At 36.6% G+C, this 23,886-nt stretch overlaps 1 protein-coding gene across 1 annotated transcript in view; it reads left to right on the top strand.

Moving 5' to 3' along the window:
- DNAH12 (dynein axonemal heavy chain 12) overlaps nt 1-23,886 on the top strand; it is a 263,016-nt gene that overhangs the window by 83,372 nt on the left and 155,758 nt on the right. The window contains exons 20-28 of the mRNA XM_045831904.1: nt 2,491-2,612; nt 2,708-2,990; nt 4,949-5,068; nt 5,370-5,526; nt 5,756-5,928; nt 12,362-12,514; nt 12,767-13,006; nt 13,328-13,573; nt 13,910-14,029. Coding sequence (XP_045687860.1) covers nt 2,491-2,612; nt 2,708-2,990; nt 4,949-5,068; nt 5,370-5,526; nt 5,756-5,928; nt 12,362-12,514; nt 12,767-13,006; nt 13,328-13,573; nt 13,910-14,029 — 1,614 coding nt within the window. The remainder of the gene's footprint in view (nt 1-2,490; nt 2,613-2,707; nt 2,991-4,948; nt 5,069-5,369; nt 5,527-5,755; nt 5,929-12,361; nt 12,515-12,766; nt 13,007-13,327; nt 13,574-13,909; nt 14,030-23,886) is intronic.

Below are 23,886 nucleotides of genomic sequence, written 5' to 3'. Positions count from 1 at the left end.
TTGGGCTATGAAAAAAAGCACTTGGCTTTTTTTCTTTTTCTTCTTCAATTCATTTCATTTCATGTTCTTATTTATTTATTTATTTATTTTTATTGTTGTTCAAGTACAGTTTTCTTCCTTTTCCCCCCACCCTTTCCCATGCTTTTTTCCTGAATAAAAGAAAACCTGCTTATTGTACACAAACTAGAAGGTTCAGTAAAAATGTAAGAAATTATAAAATATTAAAATAATTTTGCTTTTCAATTCATAAGATATACTACTGTAATTATTTTAAAATTAAACTTATTGGGGTAACATTGGTCAATAGGATTATTTATATAGGTTTCAAGTGTACACTTCTATGATACATGATCTGTATATTGCATTGTGTTCCCACCACACAAAGTCAAATCATCTTCCTTCACCATATATTTGACCTCCTTGACCAGCCCCCAACCCCCTTCCCTCTGGTAACCACCATACTGTTGTCTGTGAGTTTCTGTTTGTTTTTCTTATTTACTCATTTGTTGCTTTCAGTTTTATATCTCACATATGAGTGAAATCATATAGTTCTTTTTCTATCTGACTTATTTTGCTTAGCATGATATTCTCAAGGTACATTCATGTTGTCACAAATGGCAGTATTTCATCTTTTCTTATGCTTGACTAGTATTCCATTGTATATATGTACCACATCATTTTTGTCTAATCATCTGTCGAAGGACATTTTCCTTGTTTCCGTGTCTTGGCCACCATGAATAAAGCTGCAATGAATATAGGAGTGCACTTATCTTTGCAAATAAATGTTTTCAAATTTTTCAGATAGATGCCCAGAAGAGGGTTTGCTGGGTAATATGGTAGCTCTATTCTTAATTTTTTGAGGAGCCTTCACAGAGTTTTCCATAGTGGCTGTACCAGTTTACATTCCCACCAGAAGTGAATGAGGTTTTCTTCTCCACAGCCTCTTCAATGCTTGTTATTGCCTGTGTTGTTGATAATAGCCCTTCTAACAGGTGTGAGGTGTGGTATCTCATGGTAGTTTTGATTTACATTTTCCTAATAGCTAGTGAAGTGAGCATCTTTTCATTTATCTGTTGGCCATTTGTATGTCTTCTTGAGAGAAGTGTTCAGGTCCTCCACCTATCTTTTAAATGGATTGTTTGTTTGTTGTTGAGTTGTATGTGTTCTTTATATTTTTTGGATATTAACCCCTCATTGGATGGTGGAGGTGCTTCACATGTACATTTAACTTACTCTATGATATATACTTACTGCTCCCCTCCTCATGTAAAATAAATAGTGAAATAAAATAAAATGGAGAGACATACACAAACACACAGGGAGAGAGATGGAGAGGAAAAGACAGAAAGAGAGATAATAAGTAGTGCAGGTGATTTCATTCAATGTTTTTATTGCTTGAGAGTGAAGGGAAAAAGGAATCTGTAGTTCTCTTAGTTGGTCTCCCTTGCTATTTCTCTCCTAGTGAGTATAGCACCTTGTTGAATATGAATCTAATGTTGAAAGACATACTATGTATTTTTCATACACACACTATGGCAAGTCCATAAATATATGTCCACTTCTTAAAATCTAGTGTTAAACTTAACAAATAATTTGTTTCAATGCTGGATGAAAAAGTAGCTGTGCTGGAATTATTGAGAATAAATAGTATACTGATATTTATGAGTTGTAAGGATTTGGCCTAATATGTTGACATTAGAACATTTGTAAGACATGATTTCTGGCAGATCAGAAGTCAGCAAATTTATTCTGCAAAGGGCCAGATGGTAAATATTTTAGGCTTTGTGGGACAGGTTTTTTTTTTTTCTTTGTAACTAGTAGACTCTGCTGTTATTGTAGCAAGAAAGCAGCAAGAGACTTCATAACTGAATGGATGTGTCTGTGCTACAGTAAAACCGTGTATGGACACTGACATTTTTATGTGCCATGAAATATTATATTAATTTTTTAACCTTTTGAGAGTATAAAAATAATTCTTCATTTGCAGCCCATATGAAAACTGGCAGAACAATGTGTGTGTGTGCATCAAAACATCAAGTTGTACACCTTAAATATACACAATTTTTATGTTAATTTTACCTCATAAAACTGAAAAAAGTGAAAACTGGTAGCAAGCTGGATTTATCCAATGGGATGTAGTTTGCCAACTCATACATGTAGATTGTGAAGTTTATAGTTGATAGCTGTAAATGTAAAAATTATATCACACACCAACTTAACAGACTCTTCCCACATCACTCAAAAGAATATAGGAGAAATGAAAATATGCATGATAGTCATAACTTCTCATTTGTAACTAGCATCTTTGGATTAGAAGAGTTGTGATTTATTGAATTTTAATAGTTCTCCATTATAAAACATTTTATGACAAATTTCATAAACCTTTTGGCATTTTAACATTTTTGACATGTAATATAGATTAATGTTTAGGTCTTACAATTACAATTTCTGGTGTATAAGTGATGAACTGAATGAATATGTCTCTTTTAGGTTCTTGCTGCTACTTCTTTAACAGGTTTATTGGAAAAACTACAGAACTGCAATGAACTTTTGGAGAAAATTATGAAAGGGCTTAATGCATATCTTGAAAAAAAACGACTATTCTTCCCTCGGTATGATGGATAATCAGTAGTGCTCTAATTGAAAGTATTTTCTAATGTATGATGAATTATAACTAAAGCACTTGTATTTTCATGTTTTTCTTTAGTTTCTTCTTCTTATCTAATGATGAAATGTTAGAAATTTTGTCAGAGACCAAAGATCCACTTAGAGTTCAGCCTCATTTAAAGAAATGTTTTGAGGGCATTGCCAAATTGGAGTTCCTTCCCAATTTGGACATTAAGGCCATGTATAGCTCTGAAGGTGAGCGTGTGGAGCTCATTGCACTTATTTCCACATCTGCAGCACGAGGCGCTGTGGAAAAGTGGCTCATTCAAGTGGAAGATTTAATGCTTCGGAGTATTCACGATGTGATCGCTGCAGCCAGACTGGTGTGTTTCCTAGTATTGAATATATACCTTATATTCTATAAATGTTTTCTTTGAGGGGGTTTTGAATGGGTACCAGTAAATTAACACTTAAAATTCTTACTATTTACAACAATTTATTATTTTATTACTCTCTATTTGTTTCTAATATTGTTATTAATATAATAATATTAGTAAGAATTGATGATAATACATGATTAAGTGCTACAAAAGAAGAATAATAAGGTGTATTATGGGGGACGGTTCTACTAATAGGCAGTCAGAGGAAGTGAAATTGAAACTGTAACCCAAAGGATAAGTAGGAATTAGCCAAGTAAAGAGCAAATAAAAGAGCATCTTGGTTTCCCATGTGAAGGTCCTGTGACCAGAAATAACCTCAAATGTGGGTGTTAAATGTGTGATCTTGTTCCCTTACTGCTGTTTACACTTTATTATTTAAAAACTTAAAAACTTAAAAAATGAATTGAATGAACATTAAAGGAGGATATATATTTGAAAGACATATAACACATAGGCACTATGCTAATCCAGTGAACCTAATCTTGAATGAAAAATTTCAGTATATTTATTTTGGGGGACCACAAAGGAATAATTGTGCAGTTTTAAAAAAATTATTTTAAAAGCCATTGCAGCCTTATATCTTGTTACTCACTTTATGTGAGTGAGGTATCCTTATTCCTTCACCAAGAGCCCTGTGAAGGTCATTTTCTTGCAGTGATTATTCTGTTCAGCTTTAGTGTTCCCATAAATAAACCTTGACTTTTTCATTCTGTTTTCTACTTATGACTCTAAATAAGCTAAAATACATAGGAAAAAATCAACATTTTCCATGAAAGTATTTCCTTAATAAGGATAGAAATTTATCTTCTGTGTACTTAGCAATGGTTCATTCATTCTTTGAATCTCATCCCACTTTGAAGCTTGTTAGTTTGTCATTTGCATTTATTTTTAAATATTGCTAATCAAAAGGCATTTTAATAATAATATATTTATGTCCTTAAGTTTATATCTAAAGCATGTTGAAGATGGTTTTACTATATTAAAGATGGTGTCATTGTATTAAATTTATAGTTTCTATTAGCATCAACTCCATATGTTGTTCTATAGTTGTTTTTTTTTCGTCTTTATGATTTGGACCTCCTATTATCATTTACTTTTGAAGCAAATTACTTTTTAACTCCCACAATTCCTTTAAATACAATAAAATGTTAGAAAGACATGAAAGTATACTTTGAACTCAAAAGCACAGATTGTTCAACTATAATTGAACAAATATATGATTATTCAAACTGTATGCTCTGGTCATACAAGTTTTTAGAATTGCTATGGATTAATAATATGAGGGTTCTAACTACTAGTCCAGTTTTCTACTAAATTGTATAATCAGTCTCCTTTTCAATTACATCTTGGCATCAATATACATATTTTTTAAGAGTTTTTAAATTTATTTTTTAGAGAGAGAGGAAGAGAGGGAGAAAAAGAGGGAGCGAAACATCAATGTGTGGTTGCCTCTCATACACTCCCTGCTGGGGACCTGGCCCACAACCCAGGCATGTGCCCTGTCTGGGAATTGAACCAGTGACCCTTTGGTTCTCAGGCTGGCACTAAATCCACTGAGCCACACCAGCCAGGACAATATACGTATTTTATTAGGCTGATTTATTTTTTTACAGTTCAATAAAACTCTTATATTTTATATAATAGAAGCATTATATATTTTATTTAGAAAACTCGACAACTCCCCACAGCAAAGGAATATAAAAATATATAAATGTTGTAAAAATATAATCATAATTTATAAATAAATTTTCAGGTATTTTAAATAGCCATATAAAATTTTTCTTGACCATGTGATATTCTAGGCTATGATGTACCAAATATTGCACTTCTCTATTGTCAGGCATTTAGCATTTTTTCCTGTAGTAATCTTTTAAAGTTAGAAATGCTTTTTAATTATTCAGGCTTATCCAGACTCTGCAAGAAGAGACTGGGTTCGAGAGTGGCCTGGCCAAGTTGTTCTTTGTGTTTCTCAAATGTTCTGGACTTCTGAGACACAGGAAGTTATAAGTGGTGGGACAAAGGTAAAGCATTATTTGATTTTAAATAATATTTTTTTCTAGGTACTGTGTTTCTTAGTTAGCTTATCTGTTCTTTGTCAAGCCAGTCTTCACCCAAATTTCTGCATATAGCATTAAAATTTTATAATTATTTGAAAACTTATTATATTTTATACTAGGCTTAGACAAACTCACTCTATTCATTAATTAGTTTCTGTATTGGGATATATTATGAAGTCAGAATTGTTTTGTATAAGAGTAACTGTATAAAATATATATTTTAGGTACTACATAACATTACTTTAACTGCTTTTTAATTTTGTAGGGATTAAAGAAGTACTATAAGGAACTTCAGAATCAGCTAAATGATATTGTAGGGCTGGTAAGAGGAAAACTTTCGAAGCAGACCAGGACTACTCTGGGGGCTTTGGTTACTATTGATGTCCATGCTAGAGATGTGGTCATGGACATGATTGATATGGGTATGTGACTTTTTTCTTTAATTTTAAAGATAAAATAACAATAGCTTCTAGAAACAAAGACTTAGACTACATATTTTTCTCTTTCAACATAATTTATATGATCTTTCCTACAAATTGAAAAACATGAATTGTTTTAATAATTTTCTATTATATAAGATGATAAAATAGATATTATTTAAATTATTTACATTTCAGGGTCATGTGCTTTGTTTTATTTTATTCTTTTTAGGTGTCTCGCATGATACTGATTTCCAGTGGCTTGCTCAGCTTCGATATTATTGGGAATATGAGAATGCCCGAGTTCGTATCATTAATTGCAATGTAAAATATGCTTATGAATATCTTGGCAACTCACCTCGACTTGTCATTACTCCTCTAACTGACAGGTGCTACAGAACATTGGTAAGCATTTAAATTCTTTTAATTCACACATTAAAAATTATTTTTTGGTGTGGTACTGGATTTTCTTGTCCAAATTTAACATGGCTATCCTCATTTTATTCTCTTATCAGTGATAATTGAATACAGGTATTCCTTTTTAATTCCAAATTTCCTTTGTGTAAAATTATAGTAATGAATATTTAATTCTGGGTCTTTTGTAGAACGTAAGTATGTTTGAATTCTAATGTTTGAAAAGCATCTGTTGCTCCTATTGGAGATAATTAGAAAAAGGAAGATATTGGAGATTTAAAAAAGTCAAGAGCTTTGGAAAATGGTATCAATTATTTGCAGTGGAGTTCTGGGAGAGATGACAGGAAGATGAGGAAAGTGCATTTGGACCTTTGAACTCCATGTTAGTTCTGTTGAATAGGAGGGAGAGAGCTGAAATGTAGGGGTTGGTGCTGAGGTTTGTGCTTGTTGAGAAGCTATAGAAGATAGAGCTATAACTATTTAAAAAAAACATTGAGATTAGGGTTGCCAGATAAAATACAGGACTCCTGCATAAATTTGAATTTCAAATAAACAACGAATAAATTTTTAGTATAAATATGTCCCAAATATTACATGGGACATATGTATTTATTGTTTATCAGAAGTTCAAATTTAACTGGGCATCCTAGATTTAAATTTGCTAAATCTGGCAACCTACCTGGAAATTGAGAAGGAGCGTCAAAAAATACCAACCCACCTGTGCTGAGTAAGTAAAACTAAAGTGCCTTTGAATTATCTAGAAGCAGAGATGAAATGGGGATTCTCAGGCAAATGATTAACTAGGGAATGCTCTTAGTAAAAACCAAAGCAGGGTGGGGGGGTGGGGGGCAGTGGTGGGGAAGCTAAGGAAAGGTATGATTTCATTGAATATGTACCCTTAGCCTGATCTCAAGGGAGCTTTGGAGCATGAATGACATCACAAAGTTATCCCACTTTAAGGCAATGGGGTGTGGTTTTTATACCATTTTATAGTCATTGGCTATGGGTCACCTGTGATTAGGGGTGTAAGTGAGCTTTCAGGTACTTGCCAGCGAGGAACCTTCTATTAGTTGAGAACAATTTTCAGGAGAAAAGAACAGTTGGGAGCTATTTGTAGCTGATACTCACAGCAATTGGGGGATGGATGCAAAGGCCAGTAAAGGGAATCTGGGTAGGGTGCTAATGCATCTACAGTAAAACGTTTCACCAAACCCTCTCATTTCTCAGGAAGCTACCTGGGGGCAGGGACTATGTCTACCTTGTTTTCTTCTCTAGTGGTGCACAAGTACATAATTACTCTTTAAATGTTTGTTGAATAAGTGAATCTCAAGCTTCTGTGTCCTATCTGGGACTTCAGTGAAATCAAAAGCTATGAATACTTTCAAGGTAGAAGGTAACAACTTTGAGTTGTAAAATCAGAAGCACATTAAACACTTGTATCCAATACCAAATTGAAAAACCAAAGAAGTCTTCTAGTACAATCGCAATAAAAACAACACATTTGTAAGCATTTTCTTGAAATTATAAAAGGAAAGGTTTCTAGGAATCAAATTAATGAATATTAAAAGTGGAGCATTTACCATAAATTTAAGGTAGATAAAATATCTATTGATATTGCCTTTATTTAGATGTCTGTTGTTTTGTTTCAGAAAAGTAAAAATATGATTTTCATTGGTATATTTTTATTTATTTTAAAAATAAACTTTTTAATTTTAAAAATTATTTTAAAAATAAACTTTTAAAAATATATTTTATTGATTATGCTATTACAGTTGTCCCATTTTCCCCCTTCACTCTCCTCCACCCTGTACCATATTGTCTCCCACTCATATCCCCCCCTTTAGTCATGTCCATGTGTCATACTTATAATTTCTTTAGCTTCTACATTTCCCATACTATTCTTACCCTCCCCCTGTCTATTTTCTACCTACCATCTATGCTATTTATTCTCTGTACCTTTTCCCCCTCTCTCCTCCTCCTCCCACTCCCCTGTTGCTAACCCTCCATGTGATCTCCATTTCTGTGGTTCTGTTCCTGTTCTACTTGTTTGCTTAGTTTCTTTTGGTTTTGCTTTAGGTGTGGTTGTTCATAATTGTGAGTTTGCTGTCATTTTACTATACATGTTTTTTTATCTTCTTTTTCTTAGATAAGTCCCTTTAACACTTCATAAAATAAGGGCTTGGTGATGATGAACTCCTTGAACTTGATCTTATTTGAGAAGCACTTTATCTGCCCTTCCATTCTAAATGAGAGCTTTGCTGGATAGAGCAATCTGGGATGTAGGTCCTTGCCTTTCATGACTTGGAATATTTCTTTCCAGCCCCTTCTTGCCTGCAAGATCTCTTTTGAGAAATCAGCTGATAGTATAATGGGAACTCCTTTGTAGGTTACTGTCCCCTTATCTCTCGCTGCTTCTAGGATTCCCTCCTTCATTTTTACCTTGGCTAATGTAGTTATGATGTGCCTTGGTATGTTTCTTTTTGGGTCCAACTTCTTTGGGGTTCTCTGAGCTTCCTGGATTTCCTGGAAGTCTATTTCCTTTGCCAGAGTGGGGGAAGTTCTTTATTATTTGTTCAAATGCATGCCCAATCTGTTGCTTTTCCTCTTCCCCTTTGGTACCCCTATAATTCAGATGTTGGAATGTTTAAAGATGTCCTGGAGGTTCCTAAGCTTCTCCTCATTTTTTTGAATTCTTATTTCTTCATGTTTTCCTGCTTGGTTGTTTTTTTCTTCCTTCAAGTCCATTCTATTGTTTTGAGTCCCAGTTTCCTTCCCTTCACTATTGGTTCTCTGTGCATCTTCCTTCATCTCTTTTATGGTAACCTGCATTTTTTTCATGTAATTTGCGCTCAAAATCAACCAATTCCGTGAGCTTCCTGATCACCAGTGTCTTGAACTGTGCATCTGATAGATTGGCTATTTCTTGGTCACTCAAAAGGATGAGTCCTGGGGGACTGATCTGTTCTTCTGTTGGAGACATGTCTCTCTCTCCTTTTTTTTTTTTTCCAGTCTGGCCGCTCTTGTTATGGTGAGGGGCGGAGCCTTAGGTGTTTACCTGGGCTGGGCACCCCAGTTGCTAGATTGTGGCATTGTATGTGGGGGCGGGGGCAGGAACAATGGCGGTAGCTCCATTCTCCTGGGATCTCAGTCCCTTCTCTGGGATCCTGGGTTGTGCGCTCTGCCCTGGTCCACAATGCTGCCTCACTGGGTCCGCCAGCTGCCACTTGTGTACTCAGGGTCCACCGCTGCGTCCCGGAAGGCTTACGCACTCCCAGTTGCCTTTTATGTCCAGTTCTCCCCGATATCCGCATGCCCGCTCCTTCTCTCAGCCCCTCCTACCGGCCTGGAGGAACGGGTCTACTTCAACTTCTTGGCTGTCCGACTTCCATTCAGATAAATTCTCTATCAATTCTGGGTATTATTCTAGCTCTAAATTGTTGTTGTTCTAATCTTGGTTGTGTGTGGAGGTACGGTGCATCCACCTATGCCTCCATCTTGCTGGAAGTCCAAAAAAAAATAAACTTTTTAAAGAGCACTTTTAGGTTCTCAGCAAAATTAAGTAGAAAGTATAAGAGTCCCCATATACCCCCTGCCTCCGCATGTGTACAATGTTGTGTCCCTTAACCTTATTTTTCCTAAAAGGTGTTAAGTTTCACAAACTCTAATGGCAATTTTTGTGAAGCAAACTCCATAGTTAGAGAGTTAACTGTTATTTATATGCTTCTAAAAATGTTCAGTGACTATTCTAGTCATTGTGGGGAGCCAGAAAGTATTCAGATACTGTTGTGTGCTTATTGAACTTAAAGACTAATTGAAACTGCCGGCCAAGAGGAGGCATAGGTAGACACACTGTGCCTCCTCGCACAACCAAAATAAGGGTAACAACAATTTAGAAACAAAATTACAACCAGAACAAAAAATTGAACTGTATAGAAGTCGGACAACCAAGAAGTTAAAATAGACACATTCATCCAGACTGGTAGGTGGAGCGGGGTCAGGGAGCTGGGAGAGAGCGGTCGAGACACAAAAAGGGATGACACCCGGCCTGCAAGACCACTGTGGGTGGACCCCGGGCATGGGGTGGCAATGGGTAGACCCAGCAAGGCAGCATTTGTGATGTGAGGCATGGTGTGCAAGGCGGCTGGTTGATCGGGAGGTCCCACATTCACAAGCAGATAAACCAGGTGAGGTTGGGGTGTGAGACAGACTGCGCAACCCAGGGTCCTAGTGCCCGGAAATAAAGCCTCAAGGCACCAACTGGGGACAACTGTGGGGGTTGAGGTACAGGGAGAGACTCCCAGCCTCAGGGGAGAATTCATCAGAGAGACCCACAGGGTCCTAGAATGTACACAAGCCCACCCACATGGGAACCAGCACCAGAAGAGCCCAGTTTGCTTCGGGGAAGTGGTGGAAGGGACTGAAATCCGACAGAGAGTGGAGCAAATGCCATTGTTCCCTCTCAGACCCTGCCCCCACATATAGCATCACAACCCAGCCACTGGGTTGCCCCGCCCTGGTGAACACCTAAGGCTCCACCCCTCACTATGTAACAGGTACATCAAGACCAAAAGAAAAATGGCCCAAACAAAGAACAGATCAAAGCTCCAGAACAAATACAATTGAGTGAGGAAGAGATAGCGAACCTATCAGATGCACAGTTCAAAGCACTGGTGATCAGGATGCTCACAGAATTGGTTAATTTGGTCACAAATTAGATGAAAAAAATGAAAGCTACGCTAAGTGAAATAAAGCAAAATGCACAGGGAACCAATAGTGATGGGAAGGAAACTGGGACTCAAATCAATGGAGTGGACCAGAAGGATGAAAGAAACAACCACACAGAAAAAAATGAACAAATAAAAATTCAAAAAAATGAGGAGAGGCTTAGGAACCTCCAGGACATCTTTAAATGTTCCAACATCCAAATTATAGGGGTACCAGAAAGGGAAGAGGAAGAACAATAAGTGGCAAAGTTATTTGAACAAATAATAAAGGAGATCTTCCCCAATCTGGAAAAGGAAATGGACTTCCAGGAAGTCCAGGAAGCCCATAGAGTCCCAAAGAAGTTGGACCCAAGGAGGATCACACCAAGGCACCTCATAATTACATTGGCCAAGGTAAAAATGAAGGAGAGAATCCGAGAAGCAGCAAGAAATAAGGGGACAGTAACCTACAAAGGAGTTCCCATTATACTGTCAGCTGATTTCTCAAAAGAGATCTTACAGGCAAGAAGGGGCTGGAAAGAAATATTCCAAGTCATGAAAGGCAAGGATCTGCATCCCAGATTGCTCTATCCAGCAAAGCTCTCATTTAGAATGGAAGGGCAGATAAAGTGCTTCTCAGATAAGATCAAGTTCAAGGAGTTCATCATCACCAAGCCCTTATTTTATGAAATATTAAAGGGACTTATCTAAGAAAAAGAACATAAAAAACATGTATAGTAAAATGACAGCAAACTCACAATTATGAACAACCACACCTAAAACAAAACCAAAAGAAACTAAGCAAACAAGTAGAACAGGAACAGAACCACAGAAATGGAGATCACATGGAGGGTTAGCAACAGGGGAGTGGGAGGAGGAGGAGAGAGGGGGAAAAGGTACAGAGAATAAATAGCATAGATGGTAGGTAGAAAATAGACAGGGGGAGGGTAAGAATAGTATGGGAAATGTAGAAGCTAAAGAACTTATGACACATGGACATGAACTAAAGGGAGGGAATGTGAGTGGGAGAGGGTGTGCAGGGTGGAGGGGAATGAAGGGGGGAATCGATCAACTGTAATAGCATAATCAATAAAATATATATTTTTAAAAAGACTAATTGAGAGGGGAAATGTATGTATTTAACTGTAATGTAAAGTAGAAAGCATACTACTGGTAAGAGAAGTATAGAACGGGGTTATGGTAATGGAGAAAATGGAGAACATAGCAAGACTATCAGGGTCAACAGCCAGGGTGGCTCATAGATAAAAATTATATAATAGGTCATTTGTTTCTCCTCCAACTGATTGGCACCTATTCATAGCACTCACTTTCAGGTGTTTACTCTCTTTGAGGCTATTCAGGAGATTGTAATTATTGTACTCTAATCACCTCCACAACCACTTCTAATTAAAACTTTCTCACCAAATTTTAACACCTCAAGGCTAGATTCTCTTTGTTTTTAAAGGCAAATGGAGTACATATAAAGTGTTAGAAGATAAGGAGGTTTTGATATATTTTCACTTTTTAAAAACTTTTAAACTGCTTATTTGTTGTACAGCTCTAAAATTGTGTGCTAAAAATTAACTGAACAATACAATTTTATTACTGACTCTCTAACATTACAACTAAAACTAAATCAATCTGCTTTGCAAGTGATTGTCTAAATTGTTTTTTTTTTCAGTTGCACATGGATTTCTTTTCACATAAATTTTTCTTTTCAGATAGGTGCCTTCTATTTAAACCTTGGAGGTGCTCCAGAAGGGCCAGCAGGCACGGGAAAAACGGAAACCACTAAAGACTTGGCTAAAGCTCTTGCTGTACAGTGTGTGGTATTCAACTGTTCAGATGGGCTAGATTATCTAGCAATGGGAAAGGTAAAGTTACATTTTAAATGTTACAAACTTACAGCTAGGTCTGACTGGATAAACTGAACCAAACTCATATTTAAACATTTAAATATAGTTTAAGCATTACTTGAACCTTGGTTTTAGGTATAAAGACATTGTTTATATCCTTGGGACTTTTAATAAGCTTAACTTTCAACTTTGACTTAAAAGATTAAATATTTGTTTTAACAAGCAATGCATTTTCCTAAGAAAAATCTTCTCCCTTTTTATTGTCCTTAGTTTTTTAAAGGATTGGCTTCTTCTGGTGCTTGGGCTTGTTTTGATGAATTTAATCGAATTGAGTTGGAAGTGCTGTCGGTGGTGGCTCAACAGATTCTTTGCATTCAGAGAGCCATTCAACAGAAACTGGAAGTATTTCTTTTTGAAGGGACAGAACTTAAACTCAATCCAAACTGTTTTGTAGCTATCACCATGAATCCTGGCTATGCAGGACGTTCTGAATTGCCAGACAATCTTAAGGTATTATTTTTATGAGTGTAAATTTGTTCATCAAAAGTAACAGCATAATTCACTCAAAATGGTGTATTTTCTCACATGTATTTGTAATTTCCCTTTTCCATTTTCTGTATGTTAAGCTTCCAAAAATTTTTTCAGATATCTAAAACATATTAAAATACATAAAACTATTAACATGCTACTGAAAAATTATAGAGTTAATGAAAAAATGTTGCATTGGGGGAATATACTTGAATATCAACACATTATCTTTGGGTGCTTATGCTCAGCTTTAAAAATGGTTTACTTAATGTAAATAATGTATTTCTTTATTATATATTTCAGGTTCTTTTTAGAACAGTAGCTATGATGGTTCCAAACTATGCCCTCATAGCAGAAATCTCCCTGTACTCCTATGGATTTTTGAATGCAAAACCTCTTTCTGTGAAGATAGTAATGACCTACAGGCTTTGCTCAGAGCAGCTCTCATCACAATTTCATTATGACTATGGAATGCGAGCAGTAAAAGCAGTTTTGGTAGCTGCTGGAAACCTTAAACTAAAATTTCCAGATGAAAATGAAGATATACTTGTAAGTATTAAGTACATACATTGTGAAAGAAAGCCTGAGTAGCAACGGAGTAGCAAGATAATTTTGGGGGGTGAAGTTGATCAGGAACTATAAATAGGCAAAAAAAGGAGTTCTTGCTTTGAGCCTTTTTATATGGTGTTGAAATGGTAGTTTAGAGGTTATGTTATTCGTTTTGCTTTATATGAAAGTAAAGACCTTTTGACCTGATAAGCAGTGTTGGCTTTTCTGTATGGAGGTTCCATGGAACAATGTAATAGAAACTTTGACTTTGGGCATGGGGAGGAGAGGGCAAATACTGGCCATTAACTTAATATTACACTTTTTGGATGATTTTAGCTTCTTCGATCAATTAAAGATGTAAATGAACCAAAGTTTTTATCACATGATATACCCTTATTTAATGGAATAACTAGTGACTTATTTCCTGGTATTAAACTTCCTGAAGCTGACTATCATGTAAGTAAACCTCTGAGAATGACTTATTCTGCAAATAAGTTTATCTGATGACTCAAGAGTTTATAAAGTTGTATTAAATGAGTGAAATTATTCTGTTTGGAGGATAAACCATTATTTTAGTCACTTTAATATGAAAATAAGTAAATTTTAGTAATTTCTGTTATATAATACCAAGGTTACAAGGTTCAGGTAAAAAATAATGCTTGTTGTAAGAATATGTATTTTATTTTCTATCTTGTGATTTATAATGACCACTATTATATATACCATAATACTGTCATATACTTCAGCCACTAAAAAAGATGGTAAATTGAAAGTGATAAAACATCTTATAGTTAACATAAGGATTTGTTTCTTGAATTTAAGTAATGTGCTGCATTTTTTTAAAGGAAAAAATCATATGCCAATTCCATTTAAATTATAGACATTATATGAGTGATATATATATATACACACACACATATGTACATACAGACACATACACATATATATATGAGTAAGTGCCTTCTGTTTATAGCTGTTATATAATATAAAATCAAAATATAATTTTAAATTAATTACAAACAAAACAATCTCTATTTAATGAGATGGATGATATGTGTCTAAAACTAAACCGTGACATTATGGCACTTTCTATGGTAAAATGTACAGTGAAGATTCTTTTGAGTTCAGCATACATAAACTACCTTATGCCATATGATGATTCAGCTCTTTCACCTCTTCTCTTTATTGATATTACTGTACAATATTTTTTGTTTGTTTAAGCTTTTATATCATTAAGTGGTCACTTGGCTTAAAGGCATCATTTACTTGTTTACCTCCTTTTTCTAATATATATTTTATTGATTATGCTATTACAGTTGTCTCATTCCCCCCTTTATTACCCTCCACCCTGCACACCCCTTCCCACCCACATTCCCCCCCTTTAGGTCATGTCCATGGGTCATGAACATATAAGAAAATATAAAGAACATATAAGCTCTTTACTGTCTACATTTCCTGTACTATTCTTAACCTTCCTCGGTCTATTTTCTACCTACCATTTATGCTATTTATTCTCTGTACCTTTTCCCCCTCAATCCCCTTCCCACTTCCCTGCTGATAACCCTCCATGTGATCTCCATATCTGTGATTCTGTTCCTGTTCTAGTTGTTTGCTTAGTTTGTTTTTCTTTTTTAGGTTCAGTTGTTAATAGCTGTGAGTTTGTTGTCATTTCACTGTTCATATTTTTATCTTATTTTTCTTAGATAAGCCCCTCTAACATTTCATATAATAAGGGCTTGGTGATGATGAATTCCTTTAACTTGACCTTATTTGGGAAGTATTGTATTTGCCCTTCCATTCTACATGATAGCTTGGCTGGATAGAGTAATCTTGGATATAGGTCCTTGCCTTTCATGACTTGGAAAGCTTCTTTCCAGCCCCTTCTTGCCTGCAAGGTCTCTTTTGAGAAATCAGCTGATAGCCTTATGGGAACTCCTTTGTAGGTAACTGTCTCCTTTTCTCCTGCTGCTTTTAAGATTCTCTCCTTTTCAACCTTGGGTAATATAGTTATGATGTACCTTGGTGTGTGCTTCCTTGGGTCCAACTTCTTTGGGGCTTTCTGAGATTCTTGGACTTCCTGAAAGTTTATTTCCTTTACCAAATTCTCCTTCTTTATTTTTTCAAATAAGCTTTCCATTTCTTTGTCTTCCTCTTTTCCTTCTGGCACCTATGATTTGGATGTTGGAATATTTAAAGTTGTCCTGGAGGTTCCTAAGCCTCTCCTCATTTTTTTGAATTCTTATTTCTTCATTCTTTTCTGGTTGGATGTTTCTTTTTTCCTTCTGGTCCACACTGTTGATTTGAGTCCCAGTTTTCTTCCCATCACTGTTGGTTCTCTGATCTTTTTCCTTTATTTCACTTTTCATAGCCTTCATTTTTTCCTCTAATTTGCGGCCATATTCAAACAATTCTGTTAACATCTTGATTACCAATGTTTTGAACTGTGCATCTTATAGGTTGGCTATCTCTTCGTTGCTTAGTTGTCTTTTTTCTGGAGCTTTGATCTATTCTTTCACTTGGGCCATTTTTTTTTTATCTTGGTGCTCCTGTTATGTAGTAAGGGGCAGAGTTTTATGTATGCACCAGGACGGGGCAACCCAGGTTGCTGTGTTGTGACACTGTATGTCAGGGAGGGGTCCAAGAGGGAACAGTGACATTTGCTCCACTCTCTGCTGGTTTTCAGTCACTTTCCCCACTACCCACAATCAAATCGGGCCCTTCTGGTGCTGATCCTGGTTGGGTGGGTTTGTGTACATTCTAGGACCCTGTGGGTATCTCCAGTGAATTCTCCTGTGAAGCTGGGAGTTTCTCTCACTGCCTCAACCCCCACAGGTATTTTCAGTCAGAGGCTTTGAGACTTTATTTCCCCTTGCTGGCACCCTGGGTTGTGCGGTCTATCTCACTCCCCAGTTGTTCCTCCCAGTTATCCACACACAAATGTGGGACTGCCCTGTCTGCCAGCCACCGCCTTGCCTGGTCCACCAGCTGCTGCCTTGCCATAAGTCTTCTCCACCCAGCTGGCCGGGATGAATGTTTATTTTTTAACTCCTTGGTTGTCAGACTTCCATATGGTTTGACTTTCTGTCAGTTCTGGCTATTTTTTGTTTTTAAATTTGTTATTGTCCTTCTTTTGGTTGTGTGAGGAGGTGCAGTGTGTCTACCTATGCTTCTGGAAGGCTGGAAGCCTGTTTGCCTCCTTTAAAAAAAATCTTTCATTGTTATTCAATTATAGTTGTCCCCATTTTCCCCCTATTGCTCTCCCCTGCCCTACGCACACCACACCTCCCACATTCAATCCTCCCCCACCCCCTTGTCTTTGTCCATGGGTTCTTTATACACGTTACTTGACCTGATCCTTCACCTTCTTCCCCCCATTGTCCTTTTTGCCCCTCCCCTCTGGTTACTGTCAGTTTGTTCTTTATTTCCAAGTCTCTGGTTCTATTTTAGTCACTTGTTTGTTTTGTTGATTAAGTTCCCCTTATAGGTGAGATCATATGATATTTATCTTTCACTGCCTGACTTATTTCACTCTGAATAATGCTCTCCAAACTCAAAAACTAATATATATCCTATGATAGTATCAGATTCTGGTGATTCTAGAGTATTTTTCACAACTAATGATCAATTCTCTGATTCTGTGGACACCACCTGGTTGTTCAACAATTCATTTCTGATAGTACCTGGAATTAGTGTCAGACTCTATAGATTAGGGTTCAGTTGTACAGAACTACCCCTCACTTTTGACAACTGTCTCAAATTCTAAGCCACCTGTACTTCAGGGGTTTCCATGACCCTTCCCCCTCAAGTGCGATCATTTGTTAGAATAGCTCACAAAACTGAAGAACACAGTTTACTTATGTTTACTGGTTCATTACATAGGATACAAATTGTATCAGGCAAGGTATGGGGAGGTGGCAACAGTGGAGCTTCCACTCCATAAGGGTGTGTCACCCTCCCTGAAACTTGATGTGTTCACCAAACCAGAAGCTCCCTGAATCTCACTGTTGAGTTTTTATAGAGTTCAATCATCTTTCCCCTCTCTTCCCCAAAGGTTGGGAGGTGGACCTGAAAGTTCCAGCCCTCTATTCAATGGGTCTTTCTGGTGACTAGCTGCAGCTTGAGGCTATCTAGGATCCTTATCCTAAGTAATCTCATAGCATAAACTCAGGTGTGATGGAAGAGTACTCATTAGGAATAACAAAAGACACTCCTATCACTCAAGAAATTCCAAGAGTTGTAGGAGTCCTGTGCCACTTTGTAGGGGGTGAGGGGCTTGTAAAAGATCATACATATTTTTGTGTTATACCACAGGTGTGTATCAAGATGCTTCAGGCTATGCTAATATGATTTTTAAAAATCAAAATACAGTTCTCTTGGAGAGCTCCTGTAGTCTCATGAATATAAAAATAGATCCATGGGTCCATAGATTCCAGTTTGAAAAATATTACTAGGACTTTGATGGTAAAACTAGGTGTTACCAAAACTAGGTGTTTGGAAGTGTTTCATTACCTGGGACCTACAGATTTCTGATATGCTTTTGGTTACAAACAAATGGACAGATTAATTTTCAAGACAGTTGCATTACCATTCCTGTTGATAGAGCATGTAAATACAAGACACTAAACTGAGTAAATATTCTCATGCCAGAAAGGGAAGGCAGTGATATATGCAATAAGAAACAGCCCAATACTCTGTGGTGAAGGAAGTTCAAGAAGGCACATTCCAAAACACCTAAAGCATGTAAACAAGTTTAAAGAACTGTTTTGAAATTCATAATCCTTAGTTTTTAGCCAAATTCAAGAAATGCAGTTTTATATAACCTGGAACTGAATTAACTGCTATCACCATATGCCATAATAAACTATTGGTAGTTTTGTTAAGTAGGAGAATTCACAATAGTTTGTACACACATATATCATTCTCAGACTTAAGCTACTGGGGCTGGGGAGGTTAGGTTATATATGATAAACTCAAAATTCATTAGTTTAATGAATTTGACTCTCACACCTCTAGTCACTGACAGCATAACAGTTCATAAAAGGAATATTGGAAATTCCCACACTCTCTGAGAATAAATAGGCTTATAAATATAATGCCCATTTGTATTTTTACCAAAAGTAAAAGGAATAAATTCAAGTACAGGCATAGAAAGTGAGGTGATGATGCTTTTATTGTATTTGTTATGATGGAACATTCTTTTATAGTTTTTCAAGTATAGTTTTCTGCCTTCCCCCCCACCCCACTCCACCACTCCAGTCCTCCCCATCTCCCTCCCCCATTTCTACCCCCCTTGTTGTTGTCCATATTTTATTGAAGCAACTTATCTTTATTGTGGAAGACTCTTATAATTGTAGAATTTTTTAAATTGCATTGTATTTTTTGTTGCTATTATAAAGAAAGATAGAACAAATTGGAATGTTTTAGGATATTATATGGCAATTGCTTTTTGCCTTTCAAAGTTCCTGGTCAAAATCGGTAATCAAAGTCTTTTCCTAAAGCACTGAAAAAAAAAAAGGCTATTGATAACTAGGGAGTCAGCACTGGGAAGTGTGCTGTTGAGCAGCTCCTTGTGCCTGCAGCTGAGCAGAGGGGAGCTGCAGCTATAGAAAAAGAAAAATACTATTAACTATACCAGCTTGCTTTTTAATATATACTATATTTCTTTGTTTTCCCTTTATTGGCTTCAAGTTTCAGGTAATGTTTATTATTCCATTAATCTTCTCTGTTGGCTTTTGTAGTTTTACCTCAGTGGTCACTGCACAAATTATAATATACATTCTTGATTTATTATAATTTACCTTAAGTTTGAATTCTACCATTTCAGAAATAATATAAGAATTTTAAATGGGACAATTTCATTATCTACTTACACCTGCCCATTGTACTATCATTGCTATATATTCTACTTCTACATACATTATAAACTTCAGAATTATTTTATGCACTAGTTATGAGTGTTTGAAAAAAAGTCACTTACATTTACTTTTTCTAGTGTTTTATATTCCCTCAGCAGATATGTACTTTCATCTGGGATCTTTTCCATTTAATGTAGAGAACTTCTTTCAGTATATCTTATGTGCACATGGGTCTTCTGGCAACAAGTTCTCTCAGCTTTTATTTGTTTGAAAATGTCTTTATTTATCCTTAATTTTTAAAGAATATTTTCACTAGATATATAAATCTAGATTGGCAGCAGTCTGCCCACATATACACCCCCACCATTTTAAAGATGTCATTCCATTAACTTCTGGCTTTCATTGTTATGCTAGAAGTCAGGAATTCTTCTGATTTATGCTTCCCTGACTATAGTGTGTTTTCTTACTCTAGCTGTTTTAAATATTTTCTCTCTTTCCTTGCTTAACTATGTGCCTAGTGTTGTCTGTTTTGTGTTTTTTGTTGAAAAAACCCTGTTTGGGATTTGCTGCACTTCTTAATTCTGTGGGTTGATGCCTTCAGAAAATTCTCAGTAATTATCTCATTTTTTCTGCCCTATTTTCTCCTTCTTCTCCTTTAGGGACTCCAATTACCTGTATGCTAGACTATTTTATATTTTCTCACATGTCTCTTATGCTTTGTTTTTTAATTGTTTCTATTATTTGTGCTTTAATTTGGATCCTTCTTATTTTCCTATCTTTAAGGTTAATGATTCTTTCTTTGACTTTATCCAACCTGCTGATTCCAATGAACTATAATTTTCATACAGTCATTCTGTGTTTAATGATGGATCTATATTCTGAGAAAGGCATTGTTAGGCAATTTTATCATTGTGAGAGCATCATAGAGTGTACTTACACAAATCTAGGTGGTATAGCCTACCACCCATCTAGGTTACATATAGACTATTGCTCTTAGGCTACCAACCTATACAGCATATTACTGTACTGAATACTCTAGGCAGTTGTACCACAAGGGGAAGAATTTATGTACTAAACATAGAAAAAGTACAGTAAAAATATGGTATTAAAAATGGTATACCTATATAGGGCACTTACTATGAATGGAGTTTGTAGGACTGGATGTTGCTCTGGGTGAGTGAGTGAGTGAGTGAGTGATGAGCGAATTTGAAGGCCTAGGACATTACAGTACAACTCTGTAGACTATAAATACTTTACACTTAAGCTACACTAAATTGATAAAAAAAAACCCATGAGATTAAATCAAGCACAAGAGAAAAATAATTCAGTCAAAACATGTGGCTATAACATGTCGTACTGTTTACAGCAAGCTTAGAAAGAATAAATTCTAAAATAATGATAAGTATAGTAAATTCTCAAGATGGAGACATAGGTAGACGCACCGTGCTTCCTCGCACAACCAAGATAGGCACAACAACAATTTAGAAATAGAATAACAACCAGAACTGACAGAAAAATTGATCTGAATGGAAGTGGGACAACCAAGAACTTGAAACAGACACGTTCATCCAGACCGGTAGGAGGGGCAGAGTCAGGCAGCCAAGCATGGACTGCGGTGCGGAGAACAGAGAGCATTGGGACGGGGGACATAAGGCATCTGGGGGCACTAAGACATCTGGGGTGTGCAAGACCTAGCAGGTGAACCCTGAATGCACAAGTGGCAGCTGGCAGACCCAGGCTGAGGGGCGGCAACCGGCAGACCCAGTGAGGCAGCAGTTGTAAAGCAAGGCAGTGCACTTGACCCAGGATCCCAGCACTGAGAAATAGAACCTTGGGACACTGATTGAGGACACCTGTGGGAGTTGAGGTGCACAGGAGGCACCCAGCCTCACAGGAGAGGTCTTTAGAGGGTCCCACAGCGTGCACAAGCCCAACCACACAGGAATTGGCACCAGAGAGGCCCAGCTTACACAGGGGGAGCAGCAGAAGGGACTGAGGTCCCACAGAGAACGGAGCAACCGCCCTTGTTCCCTCTTGACCCCGCCCGCACGTACAATGCCACAACCCAGCAACTGGGGTGCCTAGCCCTGGTGAACACCTAAGGCTCTGCTCCTTACCATATCAGGCATGACCAGGCAAAAAGGTGGCTCAAACAGAAGCCAAATGAAGGCCCCAGAACCCATCCTTTTAAGCGACCGAGAGATAGCCAACCTATCAGATGCTCAGTGCAAAACACTGGTGATCAGGAAACTCACAGAATGGTTGATTTTGGTCGCAAATTAGATGAAAAAATGAAGGCTACAATAAGTGAAATGAAGAAAAATATACAGGCAACCAATAGTGATGGAAAGGAAGCTGGGTCTCACATCAATGGAGTGGACCAGAAGGAAAAAAGAAACAACCACACAGAAAAGAATAACAAATAAGAATTCAAAAAAAATGAGGAGAGGCTTAGGAACCTCCAGGACATCTTTAAATGTTCCAACATCCAAATTATAGGGGTACCAGAAGGGGAAGAGGAAGAGCAACAACTGGAAAAGTTATTTGAACAAATAATAAAGGAGAACTTTCCCAATCTGGAAAAGGAAATGGACTTCCAGGAAGTCCAGGAAGCCCATAGAGTCCCAAAGAAGTTGGACCCAAGGAGGAACACACTCATAATTACATTAGCCAAGGTAAAAATGAAGGAGAGAATCCTAGAAGCAGCAAGAAATAAGGGGACAGTAACCTACAAAGGAGTTCCCATTATACTGTCAGCTGATTTCTCAAAAGAGATCTTGCAGGCAAGAAGGGGCTGGAAAGAAATATTCCAAGTAATGAGAGGCAAGGACCTACATCCCAGATTGCTCTATCCAGCAAAGCTTTCATTTAGAATGGAAGGGCAGATAAAGTGCTTCTCAGATAAGATCAAGTTCAAGGAGTTCATCATCACCAAGCCCTTATTTTATGAAGTGTTAAAGGGACTTATCTAAGAAAAAGAAGATAAAAAAACATGTATAGTAAAATGACAGCAAACTCACAATTATTGATAACAACCACACCTAAAACAAAAACAAAAGAAACTAAGCAAACAAGTAGAACAGGAACAGAACCACAGAAATGGAGATCACATGGAGGGTTAGCAACAGGGGAGTGGGAGGAGGAGAGAGGAGGAAAAGGTATGGAGAATAAGTAGCATAGATGGTAGGTAGAAAATAGACAGGGAGAGGGCAAGAATAGTATGGGCAATGTAGAAGCTAAAGAACTTATGACACACGGACATGAGCTAAAGGAGAGGAATGTGGGTGGGAGAGGGTGCAGGGTGGAGGGGAGTGAAGGGGGAAATGGGACAACTGTAATAGCATAATCAATAATATATATTTTAAAAAGCATAGTAAATTATAAAACAATAATAAAAGTACAGTAAGATAAATATATAAATGAGTTACATAGTCATTTATTATTATTATCAAGTATTATGTACTATATATAATTGTGTGTGCTATACTTTTTCATGACTGGTGCACTGTAGGTTTGTTTATAATAGCATTGCCACAAACCTGTGAGTAATGCATTGTTCTATGATGTTATGAAAGCTACAATGTTACTAAGTGATGAGAATTTTTAATTTGTAATTTTTCATTATAATTTTATGGGACCATGTTCATATACAGAGTTTGTTGTTGACCAAAACATTGTTATGTGGTATATAACGGTATTTTATGTTTTTAATTTTAGTGTGAAAAATTCATTTTATTAGAGATCCCATTTCTTTGCTTAAATTGTTTATCTTTTCATCTATTTTTCTGTCATACTATGTATTTTCTTTTATACATCAGTAAAAGTGATTGTAATGTTCTTGTCTGCTAATTATGAGATGTGGATGATCTGTGAGTTTGTTTTATTTACTGTTTTTTCTCTTAATCACCAGCTATTTCTTATGATTTGTAAATTGTGATTTTATGTTAAAATTGTATATAAAATAATTGTAGAGAATAAATGGTATCATTTTCCTGTAGAAAAATAATAAACATGTCTTTTTCTTTGTCAGATAGTAAATTGAGCTGCTGATCAATTCAATCAGGAATTGACCTAAGCCAGAATTTTGGTGCAGAACTGTTGAGCTTTAGTTTATCTCTAGTTTCAAATGTCTTCAGAGTGAGAATTGTCCTGTATTATAGGGCCCTCCCTCTAACGGTATTTTAAGATAAAAACATTGTAATCTAAGGAAATCTCTCTCTCTGTATGCTTTATGTAGCAAAAGTATATGTACTGGGGAGAAAAAGCTTTACTCATTTGAGGATCCTACAGATTCAAGTCTGTCACCCAAGCCCACATGACCATTAAAATCTCTGTTCATTTCTCCTTACTTCAGCAAAGTCTCTATGGCTATAGCAGGCCCAATCCAGTGCCATCTATGTTCACACTTGAAAAATGCTCCCTTTTCCTGAGGGGGGAATAACTTATAATGCTGTTTAG

The sequence above is a fragment of the Phyllostomus hastatus genome, unplaced genomic scaffold, assembly GCF_019186645.2.
Source record: "Phyllostomus hastatus isolate PE091 unplaced genomic scaffold, TTU_PhHast_1.1 phas_contig_16, whole genome shotgun sequence".
NCBI classification, from domain to species: Eukaryota; Metazoa; Chordata; class Mammalia; order Chiroptera; family Phyllostomidae; genus Phyllostomus; species Phyllostomus hastatus.
The sequence above is the reverse complement of the archived record's forward strand: the minus strand, read 5'-3'. Positions and strand labels throughout refer to the sequence as shown.